We start from the raw sequence: 18,680 nt of genomic DNA, 5'->3' as shown, positions 1-18,680 counted from the left end.
GTAACCTTGATATTTATCTGCTGTGTTTATCGGTATGGATTACATAACAAAGTTTGGTGGCCGAAAATTTTAATAGCATTGATGACCCGAAATCTTGGAGTTTCAGAACCTTTTAATTTTTGTTATAATTTTTATCAATTTTTACGGTGAGCTACAACACTGGTAGCCCACAATCTGATAGGTTGTACAAATTCTCATCTCTAGTATTATCATACAGTAATAGTGTTCCTTCTACATTTCAAATAAGTGGATCGATTATACTTAATAATTCAAGCTAGCATGTCATTTGCCCACTTCTCTTATCAGAACAGCAAGAAGACTGATCTCTCTAGCAATCTCTTCAACTCCACTCCTGGATCAGGTAAAATTCGGCGCTCAGTCTGGACTTGAAAACCAAAATGAGGCCGGACAATTCGGATTTAGATCGAGTTGGGAGGCAAATCCGAAAATAGAAGCAGCCAAAGCTTTTAAGAGGCGCAAGGGGCAACCAAGGCGAAGGCCATAGAAGTAGAGAACGGAATTCCGAGGGTGAACCATTAAGGTTAACTGAAGTCAGGCATTGATTTGCCGAGTTTAGTTAGCTAACGTGGACGCCACGCACAGACCGAGAAACCCTTACGTTCGACAATTAATACCTAATTCTACTAAAAAAAAAGGTAAAGAGGCGACTTTTTCACTCTCCATCCCACTGGTCGTCTCTCCTGTCCCGTCTCTACGAAGAGACCGAGAAACTTTTATATCTATTTCTCCTCCTTTCGGCCGCTCATCCCGACATCCGCCTTCGCGATCCGTTCCCCGGATTCATCTCCCGGCGCCGCGCCGGAAGATCCTTTCTCGATCGAGGTACGTATCGAAGAAATCGGTGGTTTTTGAGCTCAGATCGAGGGTTTTCTTGGTTTCCAGGCTTCCACGTCGTTTGATCTTTTTCTCCAGTTCTTTTGATCTCTGTTCTTTCTCGGGAGGATTCGGCTCTCAGATGTAGCCGACGGTTATCTTGGAATTTGATTGCTGGTTTCCGACCGATCGCGCGTTTCTAAATCATGTTTCGGGTCTAGCTCGGAAAGGAGGCACTGAACGAGGTATCAAGGGCGTTACTTTTGGGGGCTTTATCTTTCTTTACTGCTATTTTTGTGTTTCCGATTGGGGATGGATGCCTGGATGTGTAAAGTTTTACTTTTTCGAGCGATTGAAGAACAAGTAATCAGATCATAAATTTATTTTGAAATATTTAAACTTTAGCGGGCGGCAGCAGATGCCGCTGAGTTTTGAAGGAAACTGAGAGGATCCTCTTGCCGGGTTGCATAAAAGATGGTAGAGGGTACAAAATTTACTGGAATTATAGGGGGTGGTGGTGGTGGTGGTGGGAATGGGATAGGGAATAGCTTCTGCGACATGGGTTTCTACCGGAAGCTCGAGGAGGGTTCCAACATGTCCATAGACAGCATTGGGAGCCTTCAGATGAGCAACGACGGCGACTCTGTAGCCATGTCCTTGGAGAACAGCAGCGTTGGTTCAAATGACTCCCATACGAGAATCCTTCACCACCCTGGTCTCCGTCCTATGCCCAGTGCCAACTATTCGGTGGGCCACAGCGTGCTGCGCCCGCGGAGGGTGTCTCATGCTCTCAATGAAGATGCCTTGGCTCAAACCTTGATGGATCCTCAGTACCCAACAGAATCTCTCAAGAACTATGATGAGTGGACCATCGACCTGAGGAAGCTCAATATGGGTATGGCCTTTGCTCAGGGGGCGTTTGGGAAGCTTTACAAGGGCACTTATAATGGAGAAGATGTGGCTATTAAGTTGTTGGAAAGGCCAGAGAATGACCTGGAGAGAGCACAACTAATGGAGCAACAATTTGCACAGGAGGTTATGATGCTGGCTACCCTGAAACACCCAAATATCGTGAGATTTATTGGAGCATGCAGGAAGCCAATGGTTTGGTGCATTGTAACAGAGTATGCAAAGGGTGGCTCTGTCAGACAGTTTCTGATGAGAAGGCAGAACAGGTCAGTGCCTCTGAAGTTGGCTGTCCAGCAGGCCCTGGATGTCGCCAGGGGTATGGCCTATGTGCATGGTTTTGGGTTGATTCACAGGGATCTCAAATCCGACAATCTTCTCATATTTGCGGATAAATCCATTAAGATTGCTGACTTTGGAGTGGCCCGTATTGAGGTGCAGACTGAAGGCATGACACCAGAGACAGGAACTTATCGTTGGATGGCTCCGTATGTATACTTACATTACGTATCATCTTCATGATGTTTAGAACCTTATATGGTGCTAACATCAAAGGCATTGTTCTACATCTATCACTTTGAGTAGTTCGTTAAACTGCTGTTGCATCACTAATTTAGAACATTTTTCTGTAAACTTGTGCTCACACAATCTTTTACTGGACACCTGGTTGGACATGAATGAGTTTGTTGTTCATTTATGCTAATTAATGACAACTATGCAACTGTAGTAAGTGTGATTAGATAACATTTTGTTTTATAAAAGGAATCGTACTGATTTCAGCATTATCTCTTCAAGTAGGTCATCCATTTTAGATCGTTGCTTTTGTAAAAGATTTGCTGTCTTCTCTTTTAAGTTCTCTAGCTGCTTGGTTGTGCATGCAACAACTCTCTTGATCATAAGTTTAGTAAGACTTACTACTTTGATGTATGGATGGGATGTGGTGATGTCACTTTACATGCTGCTATCATGTACATTCATAATGCTTCAGCATGCTCTATGAGAGCATCTTGGACTATGAATCATGATAGGTGTTGCTATGCAAGTTTATGTAAAAAAAAAAAAATAACATTAACCATGTAAGTCAAGTGCTATGTATCATGTAGAGTGGTAGGTGAGGTCAAAATTCTAAACTCAAACAATTAGGATACTAATAGGTAAAAATTGTACAACCACATGCACGTGCTCTGGTTGGCTGTGGCCTTACTATATTGGACATCCATAATTGGATCATCTAGGTCTGGAAGTAAACTGCTTTATATAAACGATCCATATGTTAATGAGTTGACAGATATGGATAAATGTGTTGACTTGGTACCTAACAAATCGAGCGTACATTTATCACCTGGCTATTTAGCGGGCATGAATTGAGGTTTCGAGGTTCACAGAATCCCTAGCATTAGCTTGGGTTTATTACTGTTTGTTCATCCATGCTTTAGAGTAGTGTTTACATTGTTTTTCTTTGTTTTTTTACAGAATACATTTTTAAATTGGGTAATTTAAATTTCTGGTTTCTAACTTTATACATGTTGCCCCTTTTATGTTTGTGTATGCAGAGTAATCGTCTTGACTAGAGATGTTTGTGGATAACCCTTTGTTTGATTGTTCTGCAATTTCTTGAAAGAAGATGCTTGCCACTTTCAGACTTATGGTTATTTTGTTTGCTAGTATATAGGTTCTTAAGTTTAACCTGACCTGGATATCTTTTTCCTCTACTTGTGTCTCTTCTGTGTCTGATTTTTCAACAATAGAAATTCCTGCAAGGACATTCCATGGGCATAGACAGCAATAGACTTCTTGATCACTGTGCATGTTGCAAATATAGTTATATTTGTGTCTGATGACATTCGTTTATAACAGATGCATATAAATCTGAAGTTCTAGGTCCACAAACCTTTGCTGTGGTTCAACTGTTGATAGTCATCCTTTCCATTCGTTGTTCCATCTTAGCATGCATTGAAATGGAATGTCTTGTCATGTTATGTCAGATCCACAAATGTCCCAAGTTCCAGTCTTCACAAAAATGCAATTCTTCTTGCTGGTTCTTTTAAAAAATATAATTTAGCAGTATTTAGTTCTTAATCATATCTGAGCTATATAAGTGACTGTCATGCTAGTTAGCTATCTTGCTCTATATTCTAGTGTATCAATTTTATAAGCTAGTATATGGAATTATACAAATTGGTATTCTGAGCATGCACATAATGGATTTCCAAAACATATGCCAGGAAACTTTTTCTTTATTCTGTATCTAGTATATTTATGAATGATTAAGAGTAATAAGCATACCTCTTACAAACCTTGACATCGGTTAACTGCATGACGCATTCTTGATTCTTCCAAGTATCAGTTGTTTTCGTTTGTAACTTATCCTAGAAGAGACACTTTACGAGGTATGTAAATCTTCAAACCACAAGTTAACAACAATATAGCAAAATAAAAATAAAAAAGATCACAAATTTTACTAAACTTAAGAGTGTGCTGGCTTAAGCCTGTCATTATTTCTGGTTGGGACATGTTTTAGAGGCGCTAGTCTGTCCCGATTGATAGAACCTCGGTTTAGTGCTTCTATTATGTGATTTGCTTAGTAATAGACCATTGATGTACTGGCCTAGCCAAAATTGCATGTCCATCATATATTTGAATTCAAAAGTTGTCTTATTAAGAATATGATTGCCTTTCCTGTAACTTTTGATCTTGCAAAGTCTTCTTGCATGGATACTCGAGTTGATTTATGGAATAGCAGTAGCAACCACATCAAATTGCATTCAGGTCTTATATTTGATGTCGATGTTCGTAGTTTGAAATAATGTAAAGGCATTTTTGTTAACTTCGATGTTATGAAGGCTTGTTGCACATATATCCAATTATAATTGGGCAATATGCAAAATAGTCTTTTTGTTAAATTAAATTATTATGTAAATATTTCACTCAAAAAATGCCAAGTAAGTATGAGACAAAAATTGTATGTGAGATAATTAAGATATGTTGCAGTCATGGCGAATGTTGGTTTTTGTTTTTGAATTATAATTTTATTGCAATTTTGTCTTCATTCTTTATTTTCTTTTTTAATGTTTCTACATCAACATTTGCTGCTGAATTGCTCTGTTTGAGCACACCTGCCTCTTGATTGCAGAGAGATGATCCAGCACAGACCTTACAATCAGAAAGTTGATGTTTATAGCTTTGGCATTGTGCTCTGGGAGCTTATAACAGGCATGCTTCCCTTCCCGAATATGACTGCTGTGCAGGCAGCATTTGCTGTTGTCAACAGAGGTGTACGACCAATCATACCGCATGATTGCCACCCTGCACTTAGTGAGATCATGACCCGCTGCTGGGATGCCGACCCTGATGAACGTCCGCCCTTTGCTGAGGTCGTTAGGATGCTCGAGAGTGCACGGTCAGAGATCATGATGACTGTTCGAAAAGCACGCTTCAGGTGTTGCTTATCTCAACCGATGACTACAGACTAAGGATTGGAAATTGACAAATGAAACCTCCTGCATCGACGGTGCTCTGAGTGTAGATGGATTACAGAAATTTGTTGTGTCATGGGTTTTTGGTGCTTGCTCTTTCAGAAGGGTTATAGTCTGAACATCCTTGTTGAGTATTAGTATTGTATTAAGTTCCATAGCTTATTCCATCTACATCCAAACGTGAACCATAATTTTTCTTTGTACAGGCATACATTAAAGTATTGGTTTGTCAGATTTGTTGTCTGCCTGACTCGGTATCATGACATTGCCAGTGGCCCGTCGCATTGCATCGAATGCAAGAAGCACTTGACATAGAAAGAGATTGTGTCAAATTCTTAATGCATTATGGAGCAAAACCTTTCTTGTCAGAATAAATTCTTAGGGTGTTGTGCTAGCTTAAAAAGCGTAGTGGATGAAAAACTAGGAGGCTTCTGTCCTGTTTTGTCCGCCAAATGGTTCTTGAAATAAGGCATCAAAAAAATATATAGTCAAAATCGAACCATTTGCTGTTAAAGGTGTGCAGGAAACTATTTATGAGAATGAGAAGCTGTGATTTAAGCCTAAATGTTGGACAGAAAAAGTAGTTAAACAGAAACAATGTGAAGTGGAGGTCCCTGGTGGTTCCAGCCCTCTGCTTGGGTTCAATATTTTGTGGTGCAGAGGGAGTTGGGAGTCGGCAAAGCAGGGGGTACACATGCGAGTAAAAGAAAGAGAGCTGCCGAGAGTACTTCGAAATATATTATCCCCCCCCCCCCCCCCCCCCCCAAAAAAAAAAAAGAGAAGAATAGCTCGTTATGCGACACCTGCTCAAGTTTTCTATCTTCGATATAAAACTTGCTCAGGTTGGTTGGATAAAATTGCCCTCATTCATAATTTTTATGCCCTATTTTTTTCCCCTTGTTTCCTTTGCTATGCTTGATGGCGCACTTGAACAGGATCTGTTTCGTACGACCATATCCTCGTCCGCTTAATGGCCTATATGCTGATTGCTGAACCATCCTCCCAGGTTTAGAGAGCGAATCATCTGAGACGGGTGAAAAGCATAACCCTCAAGCATATAGAACTAGAACAGGGATCCATGAACTGCTGCAGCACTCTAAAGATCCATCCTGGGGAGAAATAAATGAAAATTTTGACAGGCAGAAGAGACTCGACTAAAATTATTTATGAAGCATGCTTGCTGGATAGTTGAATTAGCAGATGGTCTCACTCCATAGTGAATATATTACACACCAATGGCCCGCTGAAACTTTTGCCCTCAATTCCAGCCAGCCACAAAGGAGCAACGAATGCCGTGGGGCTTCTTCCATTTCCTGCAGACGAAAACTTCCACTGCCGCGCGGCAGGAGGGGGATTGGTTCAACCAGCAGCTGTCCCTGGAAACTTTTTAAGAGCCACAAAATAAGTCCCATCGCTCCAGACCCAGGAGATCGGGACCGGCAAGTAATCATGTCATGGCTAGTATTCACAAGACCATTTCTGTTTCACTTGAAAATAATATATATCTCCTTCCTAAACAGCTCTTATCATGTTTCAGACACCAATTAATCTCACAGATAATTGGAAGAGCCGTCTCTAACAGCTGAGCCGGAGAAAAGCACTTCACAGAATTTAAGTGTTCGCACTCCAGACCCCTATGATCAAGTGATCATGCACTAGCTGGTAAAAATAATATGCAAGGCCATTTTTGTTTCACTTAAAAAATAATATGCATCCTTCATAACCAATTCTATCACACTTCAGACACCAAATTAATCACGCAGGCACCGGCCGGACCGCTTGCAACGACTTAATGTGATACCAGAACCCGACAACCACAAAAAAATGGATATCATCAGCAGTGAATGCAGAGATGCAATTTTATAGTTCATTTCCACATAGGTATTGCCCTATATATAGAGCGAGAGTTCACATTCTACTAAACAACACCAATAAAAAGGGTCCATTTGTTGAAATATTCAGATGAAGGTGAAGAGAATTCATCAAGCAAATTGGTGAGGCTACACAAGAGGTGGGTACTGCTTGGCCTGCTGACGAACCCGTCTTTTGTACTCCGCAGGATCCTGCAAATTCATAAACTTGGTGGGTATTTTCAGCAGAGATGGCAACCAATGACTCCAGATGCTTGAAAATGAGCAGCTGAGTTTTCAAAAGTGAAGCAAACCTGAATGAAGAGGTGATAGCCATCCGTCTGTGCAGGATCAGCTGGATTAGGCAGGTCTAACAAGTCTTGTATTCCGACAAGAATCTGTTTCACAGTGATAGCTGGTCTCCACCCCTGCATATAAGACAAATATGTTCATATGAGCTCAAGATTTACACCGATAATGACCCGTAGGTGGAGTTGACGGCAGGATACTCACACTGTCCTCATTGAGGATTGATAGGCAGACTGTTCCTGAAGGGTACACATTTGGGTGGAAGAAGCCCTGGGGGAACTTGCACTTAGGAGGTTTGCTCGGATAGTCCTCGCTGAAGTGGAGCGTGAGAGGGAAGTAGCCACCCTCCCAGTCAGTCTGCAAATATTGCATTTTGGCATTTTTTATGATTATAGGTTTCATATCCAATAATAAATTCTGTTTTTGTCAATATTGCATTTTGGCATTTGTTTATGATTATAGTTTTCATATCCAATAATAAATTCTGTTTTTGTCGTCCAAGGGAAAAACAGAAGTGGCAATAACACTAGGGCACGGTTAAGTTGTCCATGTCGATGCTTTCAAACCCTCAAGCACCAAAGCTTTTAGCATGCCAGCTTAATGTGATGATGGTATAATTCAAGGCATCCTGAGTAAAGTTTTCAACCTTCAAAACCAAGTATTCTACTGCACACATCAAAACTTTCAGGAACCTTTCTATTAAAAAAGTCATTTGTTCCTTGCATTTGCCACATTCTTTAAAACATCAGGAGGCATCTTTCTTTCATGTGCAATTATAATGTCAGGTACAAAATATGCACGTTGGCCCTGTTTGGATGCATGCATCTGTTATCAGTGTGATAACTTGTGCGCCGTGGGAAAATATGAGGAAAAAAATCTGCAGTAAACAGAACTTCGTTGATCAAGGGAACCCTTTGCTCTCCATATCCCTAAATTTTAGGGCCAGCATAAATCACCTCTGAAGCAAACACGTTATCCTGAAAATTCAGGGATTATGCGAGCAGTGGTTTCTCCTGATCCAACAGACATTCCTGTTTTATAATTGCTTCTCCTCTTCCCTCTATCACGGTGGCCATTTATCACCAGATAAATTAATCGGCCAACCAAACAGGGCCGTCATCTTCTTACTCTCCAAGGAATCCTTGGTTACAGTAGCAAATTGATGCCACTAAAATTCAAGTCGCTAACAAAGAAAAGACGAAAAGGCTTCTGATTTAGTGCCCAAGATAGGTAACGAACTACTTCAAATCCATAAGACAATTAAAGGGAAGAAAAGGCATCCTATGATCACATTAGATGCAAAAAAAGATGGAAAAGAAGTAGAACAAGAAGAAGACTGGTTTTCTTCATTAGGTGAAGAAGTGATGGAACCATATGGATGCAAACAAAAGCAAGAGGCAAAAGAATTCTTGACCTAGGAAGCAAGTCAAAGTAAAAATAAGAAAAGACAAGTGGATAAGGCCATCGGTATCCTAATGACTCATTAGAACAGAAAATGAAATTTTCTGTTTTCTTTCCTTTCTTTAATTATTTTCTCTTCTTCAGTTTTCTAGCAAAACATACAGACACACAAATCCTTCAATAAATTCTCTTACAGCTTTCTCAATACAACTTGACATCTAATCTGGCATCCAATTTGGTTCAATTAATAATTGTCAATTCCCCTCCTTAGATATCATTCTGGTGTTTCATTATTTTTTCCTCCTGTCAATGCACCCATTCATAACCAAAGTTCCAAAGGGAAAGAGAGGTAGATACAAGGTCACAGACGGTGGCCAAAAGGGAATAGCCCCAAAGAAGCCCAAGAAATCTAACCAGAAGGAGATAAACCATAACCAAAAACATCCATAGCAACAACAACAAAAAAAAACATATCGTTAGAGGGCAGAAACAAAAAAAAAAATCCATAGTCTCCAATAAGCAATAGTAGCAATGTTTTCACAACAATATGTAGCATAGGACAGGCCAACCAAATACCAGACCCACTAACACCTAGCACCAATATCCCTATAAGCAGATCTCCTTCCCCTTATACGTCATCAATTAATTCAACCTTCGGAGCCTGTCTGTTTATTCTTTTGTTTGTGTCAAATGAAAACATTCGAAGAAGCTTATTATAATCAACAAGCATGTCAAACAAGCAAGGCAAAGCCAGGAACAAGATCTGCTCAAAGTTAGTCTGACTTTGAAAACACTATACTCAGGCCCAAGATCAGCTTGAAACTAGGCTGAGTTGGCTCGGTCGGATTGGGTTGTGTCAGAATTTGGCCTAGCTAAAATATTGTTAAATTCCAAAACCAAACCTGGCCTAAACTCTTTCAGACTTCAAATCCTAAGACTTGAGCTTGGCCCATGGCCTGAATTATCAGCCCACAAAAGGATTTTTTTAGACCAGGTCATCAAGCCAAGCAGGCCAGCCTGACCTCTTGAGATACCTGATAATTGATAAATATCGGCATTCTTTTCAACCAGATAGCCTAGAAAATTATGAGATGACAGAAGAATGTAAAGGATGTCACATAGAGATATTCATGCCTGATGGAATACATGAAAACAAATCGAAAAATGTTGTCCCAATTTCATGATGTTCATCTATAAGCAACTTACTGTGGGTGACTAACTGATTGACAATTAAATATTTTAATTGTTTGCAGAAAGCCCAACATTGAATCAAAACAAGAACAAGACAGCAGAGGGCAAATTGATCAACTTACAACATGACTTAACTGAGAACAAAGAAGGAAGACTTAGTGCACAAGGCTCCCGTCACTATGGGATCTAGGGAGGATCAAACGTAATCAGCCTTACCCCCACATATGAAGAGGCTATTTCCATGTTTTGAACCAATGACACTCAAGTTAAAATAAAGCAACCTTACCGTTGTGCCAAGGCTCACCCTCAGCAAGACTTAGTAGAGAGGCTCCCATCAAAAGTTTGAAACCACCCCAACCATCCTTGCTACTACACCCACTCACCCCTCTTGAGAAGTCAAAATATAAGTAATTCACAACAATGAAATGTATCACTAGCTTCTCTACCTCCGAACACAAAATGCTTCCAGATCCCCCTCCTTATAATCACAATATTCCTTTCCTATACTTGTATAGGTAGGAAGCATACTTTTAAAGATACAGACACATGCCATGCAGCACATATGTAATAGATACATTACCATCTGCCTCCTCAAACCTGATTCTAGGTCCGATGGCCTTGTTCTCTTAAACACTTCCAACAACTAAAATGAGACCTTAAACTTTGTGTCTAATAGTAGTAGATTCATGGCTAATGCTAGTGAATATTAACTCTCTCAACCTGAACTTTCACCACAACTCACCCATGAGAGTCATAAGAAAACTTCAAAATTTTCACACCTGGGCCACCCAACGCTTCTTGTAGAATAATTCCAACGTGTACTATGACATAACACTTCTTTTATCCTCCAAAACCCCTCAATGAAACTCCCACATGAGCCTTCAAGATGGCTAGTGGCCAACCCCAATACTTTTGAAAAGGAGGGAGAAGGAGGAAGGGAGGGAGAGGGAGAGAGAGAGAGCAGAAAATCGGTAGGGCAAGAAGTGAGTCTGAATAGGAATAAACAGTCAAAAATCAAAAGAGGCTATATTGGAGAATACATGCCTATAGACATGAGTCATCTCTAGGCATCTTCTTATGGTCAAAAAACAAGAGAGGCAAAACTGGGAATATACATGCCTATATAAGCATGTGTCATCTATAGGCACCTTACTATGGTCAAACACCAAGAGAGGCAAAATATAGGAGATAGGCAAAGCATGCTTAAAAATCTCAATCAAAGGATGAACTATGCTAACTCAATTAACCAAAACAAAGAAACAATCAAGACAACTAATCTTCGAAAGGGTGTACCGATGGCCATAAGCTATTTTGCATGCGATCAAAATATAGGAACTAATTATGATAGAACATCAAAAAATAATGCTATGAGCTTCATGGCCTAGGTCACTAAATTTCCCATAGTTTTTTTTTTTCTTTTTTGGGATTTGTATGTTAATTTTTGTTCGTTGTTAATATTTCATCCTTAAATGAAAAAAATGATGAATATGAATTAGAGTTACTTATATATATGGTCACCACAACAAGTTAAGATGAGGGATGGATGATGGCTTGACAAAGGAACTTGAATAAATCAACAAAAATGCTAAGCACTTGTCATCATGGAATCTTCCTACACTTTAGACAACAAAGGGCACCAGGAGCACACATTAGATAAACTAAAAAAAATTCTGAAAGATACCAGACAGTTCCTAGATAAAAACGCAAGCACCCATTCACTGCAAAGAGAATATAATAAGCAAAAGAGAGAAAAAAATGAAGAGAATATGCTTAATAAATTGAAATATTGGTGGAAGCAAGAAGCATCATGCGGTCATGAAAATTCAAAACACGCATATTAGAATGAAAAGACCCAGGTTAAAAGTTTTTCCAGGCAAAAAGGTAGTATGTAAACAAAAGATAGGTGAATGAAAGGTCAGACTTACCCCTAGCTTACCAGGGATAGTACAATGCCACACCATCAGATTTACAGAACCATCTGGCAGTGTTTCCGGCTTTGCCACAAAACCCTGCCAGGAGAGGCACATTAGAAATTTAACCCGTCAAATAGTTACATAGAGTGGGAGAGAAGAGTGAAGTAGGGGGGCAAGCTGAGGGTTTACACACATGGGGGTGATTCTTACGCCATGCTTTGCGTTCTTCAGCAAGACGACCACGAGCTATGCCTCCAGACATTCTTTCACGCTAACAAGTTTCCCTACATCGAAAAAACTCAATGTTTTCTCTTGCATCTACAGCTATGAAATAAGCAAGTTTTTATTGATTTTACTATAGCCTTTGCACTTAAGTCATACATAGTTAAGCAGCAGGACAAATTTAGTGCAGGAAAAAAATCATACTGTGGGCAGGTTGGCAATGGAATAGAAATAAGAGAGAGAATATTAAAACCACGCAGAAATACAAATTCAACAAAATTCAGGATTCAGTACATCAAATACTAAATACGAGATTTTTTTTTCTCCTTGAAAAAAGAGTTTTTCATATAAAACAATGAATTTGAAGGGGAAAATCTTGAGAGTAATCTAAGAGTTTATGTAACTGGGGGACTTACATAAGTACAGTGGGCGGCAAAGGGAAGGCAGCAATTAATCTGACTGCCAGCGAACTAACCTAAGTAAGTAGCAGGGAGCCAACTTAGACCAACCACAAGCAAAGACACCTTCTGTATAATTTATTCTTAGGAAGCTCGGAAGGTAAACTTTGCATTTCATTGATTGAAAACCACTTTTTTTTTAAATAATAGACAGTCAGGTCAGGTAAAGAAACATGTTTGAATTAGAAGGGACAAATGCATATCCATAAACTGAATATAATCGCACTTGTAACAGTCTAGGGCACCAGCAGAGTAGTTGCCCGAGATTTTCACTGCATAGTTTTTGTGTGTGTGTGTGTGTGTGTGTGTGTATTCTACAAGCTCAGATCATAATCATCGGTCAATTATAAAAAATTTTTAGGGGTAATAAAGATCTGACCTAGAAACAGCTGAAACTTCTGTAATTCCATAATCTATCAAACTTTACATGGAAAAACCAATGATGCCAATCCCGAATGGAAAGAAGGATAGCGTTTTGATATCACATCAACAACCAGCTGCGAGGAAAGAGTTGAATTGCATGGAGGAGAAGAATTTTGAAATCTGACGGAAAACAGTAAAAATCAAGGTTTTTCATTATAATTGTATTAATCCACTCCAACAAATTTTGTGAATGGCTACATCGCATGATGCTCAGTACCAGATATATGCCTGATTGACGGCATCAGCTAAGCAACCAGCAAGATCGACAGAATTTGTCCCAAAGCTTTTAGGGAAAAAAATTTTAAAAAAAAATGGTAAGCGTTAGCGGACCGAGAAAAACCCTACAAGCCCACTCCTATCGAACCAGAGGAAATAGCATTTGGACCATCAGTAAAAAAGCAAAGCATTTCTTTGTCAGAAAATAGAAACATTAGGAGTCACCAGGAGAAGAGACCCGGAAGGTAAAACCATTGAATTATGGGGGTGGGAGGGTTGTGGATGGCATTGCAAGAAAAGCACGATGTATATTAGCAATAGAATCACCATATCCTAAGAAATCTTGAATAAAGAGATGGATAGCAATACTTCTATAGCGATTTTGATTAATAAATACAAGCAAGTCTTGGCTGTTTCCAAGCAAGACTTTTTTTGCGCTGAAGAGACGAGACGCTAGTGGGAAAAGGAAAAAGGAGAAGAAGAAGAGGGGAACACGAGAACCCAAAGACCACTCACGGGAGGTCTCTCTCTTTCCCCAGAGAGGAAGAGATGATCAAGGCCTGGTATATGTGCGCTGCTGCTCTCAGTCTCCTGATCGGGAAGGAAAGATCCACCCGCCAGAAGCGAAACAAAAGGAAGACGAAGGTGAGAAGAAGAAGAAGAAGAAGAAGAAACAAAAAAAAAAAAATGAATGGCATCCATGAGAGACAGAATCAATGAAGAAGGAGGAGGCGGCGGAGGAGGACGCATGTACCTACCGAGAGGAAGCGGGAGGTCTCCGCAAGGCAGGCCGCCACGCGAACGGAGAACAAGAGGAAGAAGAGTAGTAGGTCCCTCCTCGGCGATGGCTTTCGCGTCTTCTTCTACGGTTTTGGTCGGTGAAGGCCAAAAGGAGTGTGTTATAGGATATAGGGGCGTGGTCCACGACGTAAACCGACGGTGGTGATTGCATCCGGGGGAAGACTACAGATATGGGTCGAGAAAGCTATCGACGGTATGCGTGAGAAGCACGCCAGCATCGATCCCTTTTCTTTTATTATTATTAAATCAAGTCATTCGGTACTTTTTGATTTTTGAAGGTGAGAAGGGGAATAAAAAGAAAGGAAAAGCCGTTTATATTTTTATTTTTTTTTAGGTGGTGGTGGATAGCATAGTAATTTTTTCTAATTTAATGTGCACGTCAAAAAAAAAATTAATATTAAAAATAAAATATTATTGAGTGAAAAATAAGATGAATGATGCATCAATCTATAAAATTTTATTAGATTATTATGTAACATATGAAGCAATCCAATCTGCTGCTCTATTAAATTTTTCATAGATGTATCCGATTATACAAAACACATATTTTTTGAGCTCTTCGGGTTTCATAAAGAAGTGCATCGGCGATAAGTATTTCTATGATCTTGGATCTATCCAAATATCCAATAATCATAATTGTGGGATCTTCGAGTCTCCTCTTCCATTTGATAGCATATGAAGAGAAGGCTTCTTCTCTTAAACTATCATCGTAAAACTTTTTTATTTTATTTATGGAGGAAAAAAAAAGCAGATAATTTTTTTGGACTTTTTTTTTTGCTTAAGCGGGTAAGTCATACCATACGAGTATGAACACACCTAATGAAGTTAGAGAACAAAATATCACAGAGTGTCCTAGACAGCTCCTCCTTACTAGTCCATAAAGTACCATCAGAATGACTAGCTGCGTAAATGGCTAGTTAATTTGTAATCTCATTGGCCTTTCTAAATATATGTTTGGCTTTGAAGTCCCCTCCATCTCTATCCATTGGTGGTCCGCCTCTACACCGCTCGGCCTCTGGATTTTGGACTTTTTTTTGGGTTGGTGGATAGCTTACCTCTAGGTTTTCTAAAAAAAAAATAGCAGCGGTAGCTGTGGGTAGGGGTGGCAAAATATGACCCGACCCGCCAACCCGACCCGTGTTCGACCCGCCATAAACAGGTTTGGGTTTGGCCTAAACAGGTCGACCCGTTTAACCTGTTTATTAATTGGGTCGGATACGGGTTTTAGATGTCTGACCCGTTTAAACCGTTTAACCCGTTTAATATATGGGTCGGATTGGATCAGACAAGGTGGCCCAAGTCTTGGCCCAAAGAAAAGCAATAACTACCTATCTCCACAGCCCACAGGTTGCTTAGCCCACAATCCAGCGTGATTTAATGAGATGGGACGGGTCACGGGGTCAGGAACAGGTAGTCAGGCCGAACCCATCTGGCCATCTCTCTGTCGCGTTTCCGTCCCTCATCTCTCCCTCCATCGCGTCGAACCCTCCAAACCTCCAATCCTCCATGGATGATGGACCCGGCTCTCTCCCTCTCGTCGTCGAAACCTCCTGGCCTCCCACCTCTCCGGCTCTTCCTCTCTTGACGAAAGAAATCCCGAGTTCCGATCAGCGGCTCGGTGCAGCGCTGCAACGACAGCACAGCGGCGGTCGCATGCCTCGCGGTAGATCTCGAGTTCGATCGGTGAAGCTCCGGCGGCGACGCGGCAAGACGGAGGCCGCGGGCGGTGCGGGGAGGCGGCTCGGGCGCGGCCGTGGCGAGGGAGGCCGATCGGAGAAGAAGATGAGCAGTGATTTTTTTTTCTCCTTTACCCTCCCGCCTCTCTCTCTCGATCTCTCTCCTCTCTCTCTCTCTCAGTCTCGATCTCTCCCTCCTCTCTCTCTCGGTCTCGATCTCTCCTCCTCTCGGTCTCGATCCCGATCTCTCCTCCTCTCTCGGTCTGGATCTCGATCTCTCCTCCTCTCTCGGTCTCGGTCTCTCCTCCTCTCTCGGTCTGGATCTCGATCTCTCCTCCTCTCTCGGTCTCGGTCTCTCCTCCTCTCTCGGACTCTCTCTCTCTCTCTTTCTCTCGTCTCTTCCCCTCCCATCCAGCCGGGCAGCCGGTCCCCATCCTTTCCTTTCCTTAAACGGGTCGGTCAGGTGACCTGTTTATTAAACAGGTCGGGTTCAGGTTATAAATCCTGACCTGTTTAATAAACAGATCGAGTTCAGATTTATAATATTTTGACCCGACCTGTATCTGACCCGACCTGTTTATGCCTGATCCGACCCGATTGCCACCCCTAGCCGTGGGCAGAAGCCTCTACCCACTTCGCGCGGGTACCGCGTGATTGCCCCAGCAAGCTGTGGGCGTCAGGGATGTTTGGTGCGGAACCCACAGCAGGAACCATCCTCCTCGCCAGCGCAACGAACATGGAAGCATCTTGCCCCCCGCTTTTTTTTTCCTCTTTTATTATTATTATTTTTCCCGAGCCTGACAAGCCTTTGGGAGTTGGGAGTTGGGAGTCGGGAGTTGGGAGGGCACTTGGATTACTTGATTTCTCGTGGCTCAAGATCCACTCCAGATGAAACGGCATGCAGCTGAAGTTGCACCAACTGTAATTCACATTTAAGTGGTCAACTCCATATCAGTACAGCTGAGGCTACAGTTCTTTTGGTGAAATCCAAGATCCGGTAATAAGAAAGTCGAGTTCTTAATTCTATCGTTTAGTATAAATTACGCTTAAAGTTTTCCTTTCCTCTCTCTCTCCAGAGCAAACTAAAATACCACAGAAATCAGAGTATATTGCAGCGCTTGGCAACAGCATCATCTTCTGTCGGAAAAGATCAAGAATAAAAAATTAAAAAAAAATACCATGTAATTCTCTTCCGCAAAAGGTGAGGAATTGTGCACACAATTGGAGGGGATTGTTATTCCTGAGACTAAAGAATCAGATCATTCCTCGAATAATGTTATGTTACCCATAACTTGCACAGAAAGTCCTCTTCTAATGAGGTCTATCCACCCATTTAATCCTGATACATTGCGAGTCGTAAACATCACACCCATCGCCACAGAAATGAAACTGGAGGAGGACCTACCGTACGGATGAACAACTAATGAAAAGCTTTTCTAAGGATGAAGTCAAATCTCATCTCACCCTATGTCACCTCATTCTACAAGAGGTACGTTTCGTCACCTTTCATGGAATGCCTAGCCTGGGGATTCTTTCATCAAATTACTGCATCGTGGTGCCAAAAGGCATGCTTCATGCTTGATTGACTTGGAAATTTTATCATCATTTGTTTTCACGAGATATAAAAAGCAACAACCAAAACTTTTAGCTCAGCAACCATATTTTCATGACGTTGTTTTGTTAAAGAGTTTTGTACCCAGACAGGTTAAACGACTCTACCGTTGAGGTGTCTTGATAACTTTTGACCAAGCTATTGCTGACCCCATCCAAGCTCAGCTTTGTATCTTGCAAGCTTCTCTCACGTACAATGCTAATAGCGTGACTCTCATCAAGCATATCCATGTTCATGCTATAAGGCTTCATTCTTACCCATATCATTACTAACACTTGCTGCTGCAGAATAAAAAAATAAAAAAATGGGATTAGATGCCCGATAAGGCATGAGTCCGACCATCAAAAGTCTTCTCTCATTAGAATACTCGCGAATCTGATCCATTACTCTTCGTGCTTAAAAAGAAAACAAAAAAAAAGACATACATAGCTTTTGAAAGAAGACGTACATAGCTAAAACTCTGTCTTCTCTAGCCAAATTCGAATGATCATAAAATTATCCTCCACAAATGAACGATAAGCATCTATTTTAGAAAATTTACATTTAAAATGAACTTTTTCATGGCCAACATTTGTTCTTGCTGGCAGTCTAGTCGGGAGGCTCTTTTGATTGTCCATAATCCAGCCATTTAAAAAAAAAAAAAAAGAAAGAAGGAAAGAAAAGGTCTAGATTCAAACCATAAGCCTATAATCTATGAGGATCCATGCATGTGTGTGTTCAGTTCCACATCAGCTATACACTAAGTAAATCTCGGATACTTATATGAGACCAAAGAACGTAAATAATATTTCCAGCTAACCTTATTAGATGAGATCTTGGATTGTTAGAATTTCACTGGGCCATCTAGAGCTAAGGCAGCAGCTGATATGATGGCCAACAAAGAACATGGATCATGGGCAATTTGGCTAGAAAGGAAAATGCTCGGTCCTCACATAGAAGTCTTTCGATTAATTCAGTCCTCCAATAGATCTCTTCATTCCTTTGTTCGGTGGGAAAATGTTTGTGACGGTAAAGCTAAGACGAGTCATCAGGAGGTTGTAAAACACCTGGGTACACTTGCGCCGAAGCAGGGTTCTTAGCTTCCTCTGTTTTGGAGAGCCAAATGCGTATGCCCACCTTTTATGGAACTCTCTGCAAACAGTCGTCACTCAGTAAATCCTGAGGGAAGCACTTGCCAGAAAATTTCTCCTACCATATGGCAGGGATTGGTGCAAGGACAGGTTGAATATTAAATTACTGATGACTTTGAAAACTGGTTGAACACAATTGCCCAATCGGCATTAGATGGGTCCAAGGAGCATTTGCTTGTAGCAGCCGGTCCATGATACAAGCGCACACAAGTGGGCGACCCCGAGAACACCAGATGCAGACCAGACTACCAGACTCGATAAA

At 40.9% G+C, this 18,680-nt stretch overlaps 2 protein-coding genes across 6 annotated transcripts; one reads left to right on the top strand and one right to left on the bottom strand.

Moving 5' to 3' along the window:
* The first annotated feature begins 658 nt into the window (after window positions 1–658).
* Window positions 659–5,448, top strand: LOC103720897 (serine/threonine-protein kinase STY13). Its single transcript, XM_008810857.6, has 3 exons — window positions 659–843; window positions 934–2,228; window positions 4,874–5,448. The coding sequence occupies exons 2-3, from the start codon at window positions 1,309–1,311 to the stop codon at window positions 5,211–5,213; spliced, it is 1,260 nt and encodes a 419-aa protein (XP_008809079.3). The 5' UTR covers window positions 659–843; window positions 934–1,308; the 3' UTR covers window positions 5,214–5,448.
* Window positions 5,449–7,047: 1,599 nt separating this feature from the next.
* On the bottom strand, window positions 7,048–14,104 carry LOC103720898 (SUMO-conjugating enzyme SCE1). Of its 5 annotated transcripts, none has more exons than XM_008810859.6 (7): window positions 13,958–14,074; window positions 12,519–12,577; window positions 12,074–12,164; window positions 11,893–11,976; window positions 7,580–7,732; window positions 7,381–7,494; window positions 7,048–7,279 (listed from the first exon to the last, which is right to left on the bottom strand). In XM_008810859.6, the coding sequence occupies exons 3-7, from the start codon at window positions 12,140–12,142 to the stop codon at window positions 7,217–7,219; spliced, it is 483 nt and encodes a 160-aa protein (XP_008809081.1). In that variant the 5' UTR covers window positions 12,143–12,164; window positions 12,519–12,577; window positions 13,958–14,074; the 3' UTR covers window positions 7,048–7,216. The 5 variants fall into 5 exon arrangements, with proteins under 5 accessions (XP_008809081.1, XP_008809084.1, XP_008809080.1 ...); XM_008810862.6 differs by having other exon boundaries at window positions 12,519–12,572; window positions 13,958–14,070; XM_008810858.6 differs by lacking the exon at window positions 12,519–12,577 and having other exon boundaries at window positions 13,958–14,104.
* Window positions 14,105–18,680: the final 4,576 nt, after the last annotated feature.

This window comes from Phoenix dactylifera, chromosome 12, assembly GCF_051530095.1.
Source record: "Phoenix dactylifera cultivar Ajwa chromosome 12, Ajwa_hap1_PhDact_Kaust_v1.1, whole genome shotgun sequence".
NCBI classification, from domain to species: domain Eukaryota; kingdom Viridiplantae; phylum Streptophyta; class Magnoliopsida; order Arecales; family Arecaceae; genus Phoenix; species Phoenix dactylifera.
This window is presented reverse-complemented; position numbering and strand designations above follow the sequence as displayed.

Bases quoted from the DNA above. Each gene is read 5' to 3' on its own strand.
- LOC103720898 (XM_008810858.6), bottom strand. From the start codon at position 12,142: ATGTCTGGAGGCATAGCTCGTGGTCGTCTTGCTGAAGAACGCAAAGCA. The intron at 7,733-11,892 runs GTAAGTCTGACC...CAATATTTGCAG, and splicing joins CTATCCCTGGTAAGCTAGGG to ACTGACTGGGAGGGTGGCTA. The intron at 7,495-7,579 runs GTGAGTATCCTG...TCTTATATGCAG, and splicing joins CAATCCTCAATGAGGACAGT to GGGTGGAGACCAGCTATCAC.
- LOC103720897 (XM_008810857.6), top strand. From the start codon at position 1,309: ATGGTAGAGGGTACAAAATTTACTGGAATTATAGGGGGTGGTGGTGGT. The intron at 2,229-4,873 runs GTATGTATACTT...TCTTGATTGCAG, and splicing joins ACTTATCGTTGGATGGCTCC to AGAGATGATCCAGCACAGAC.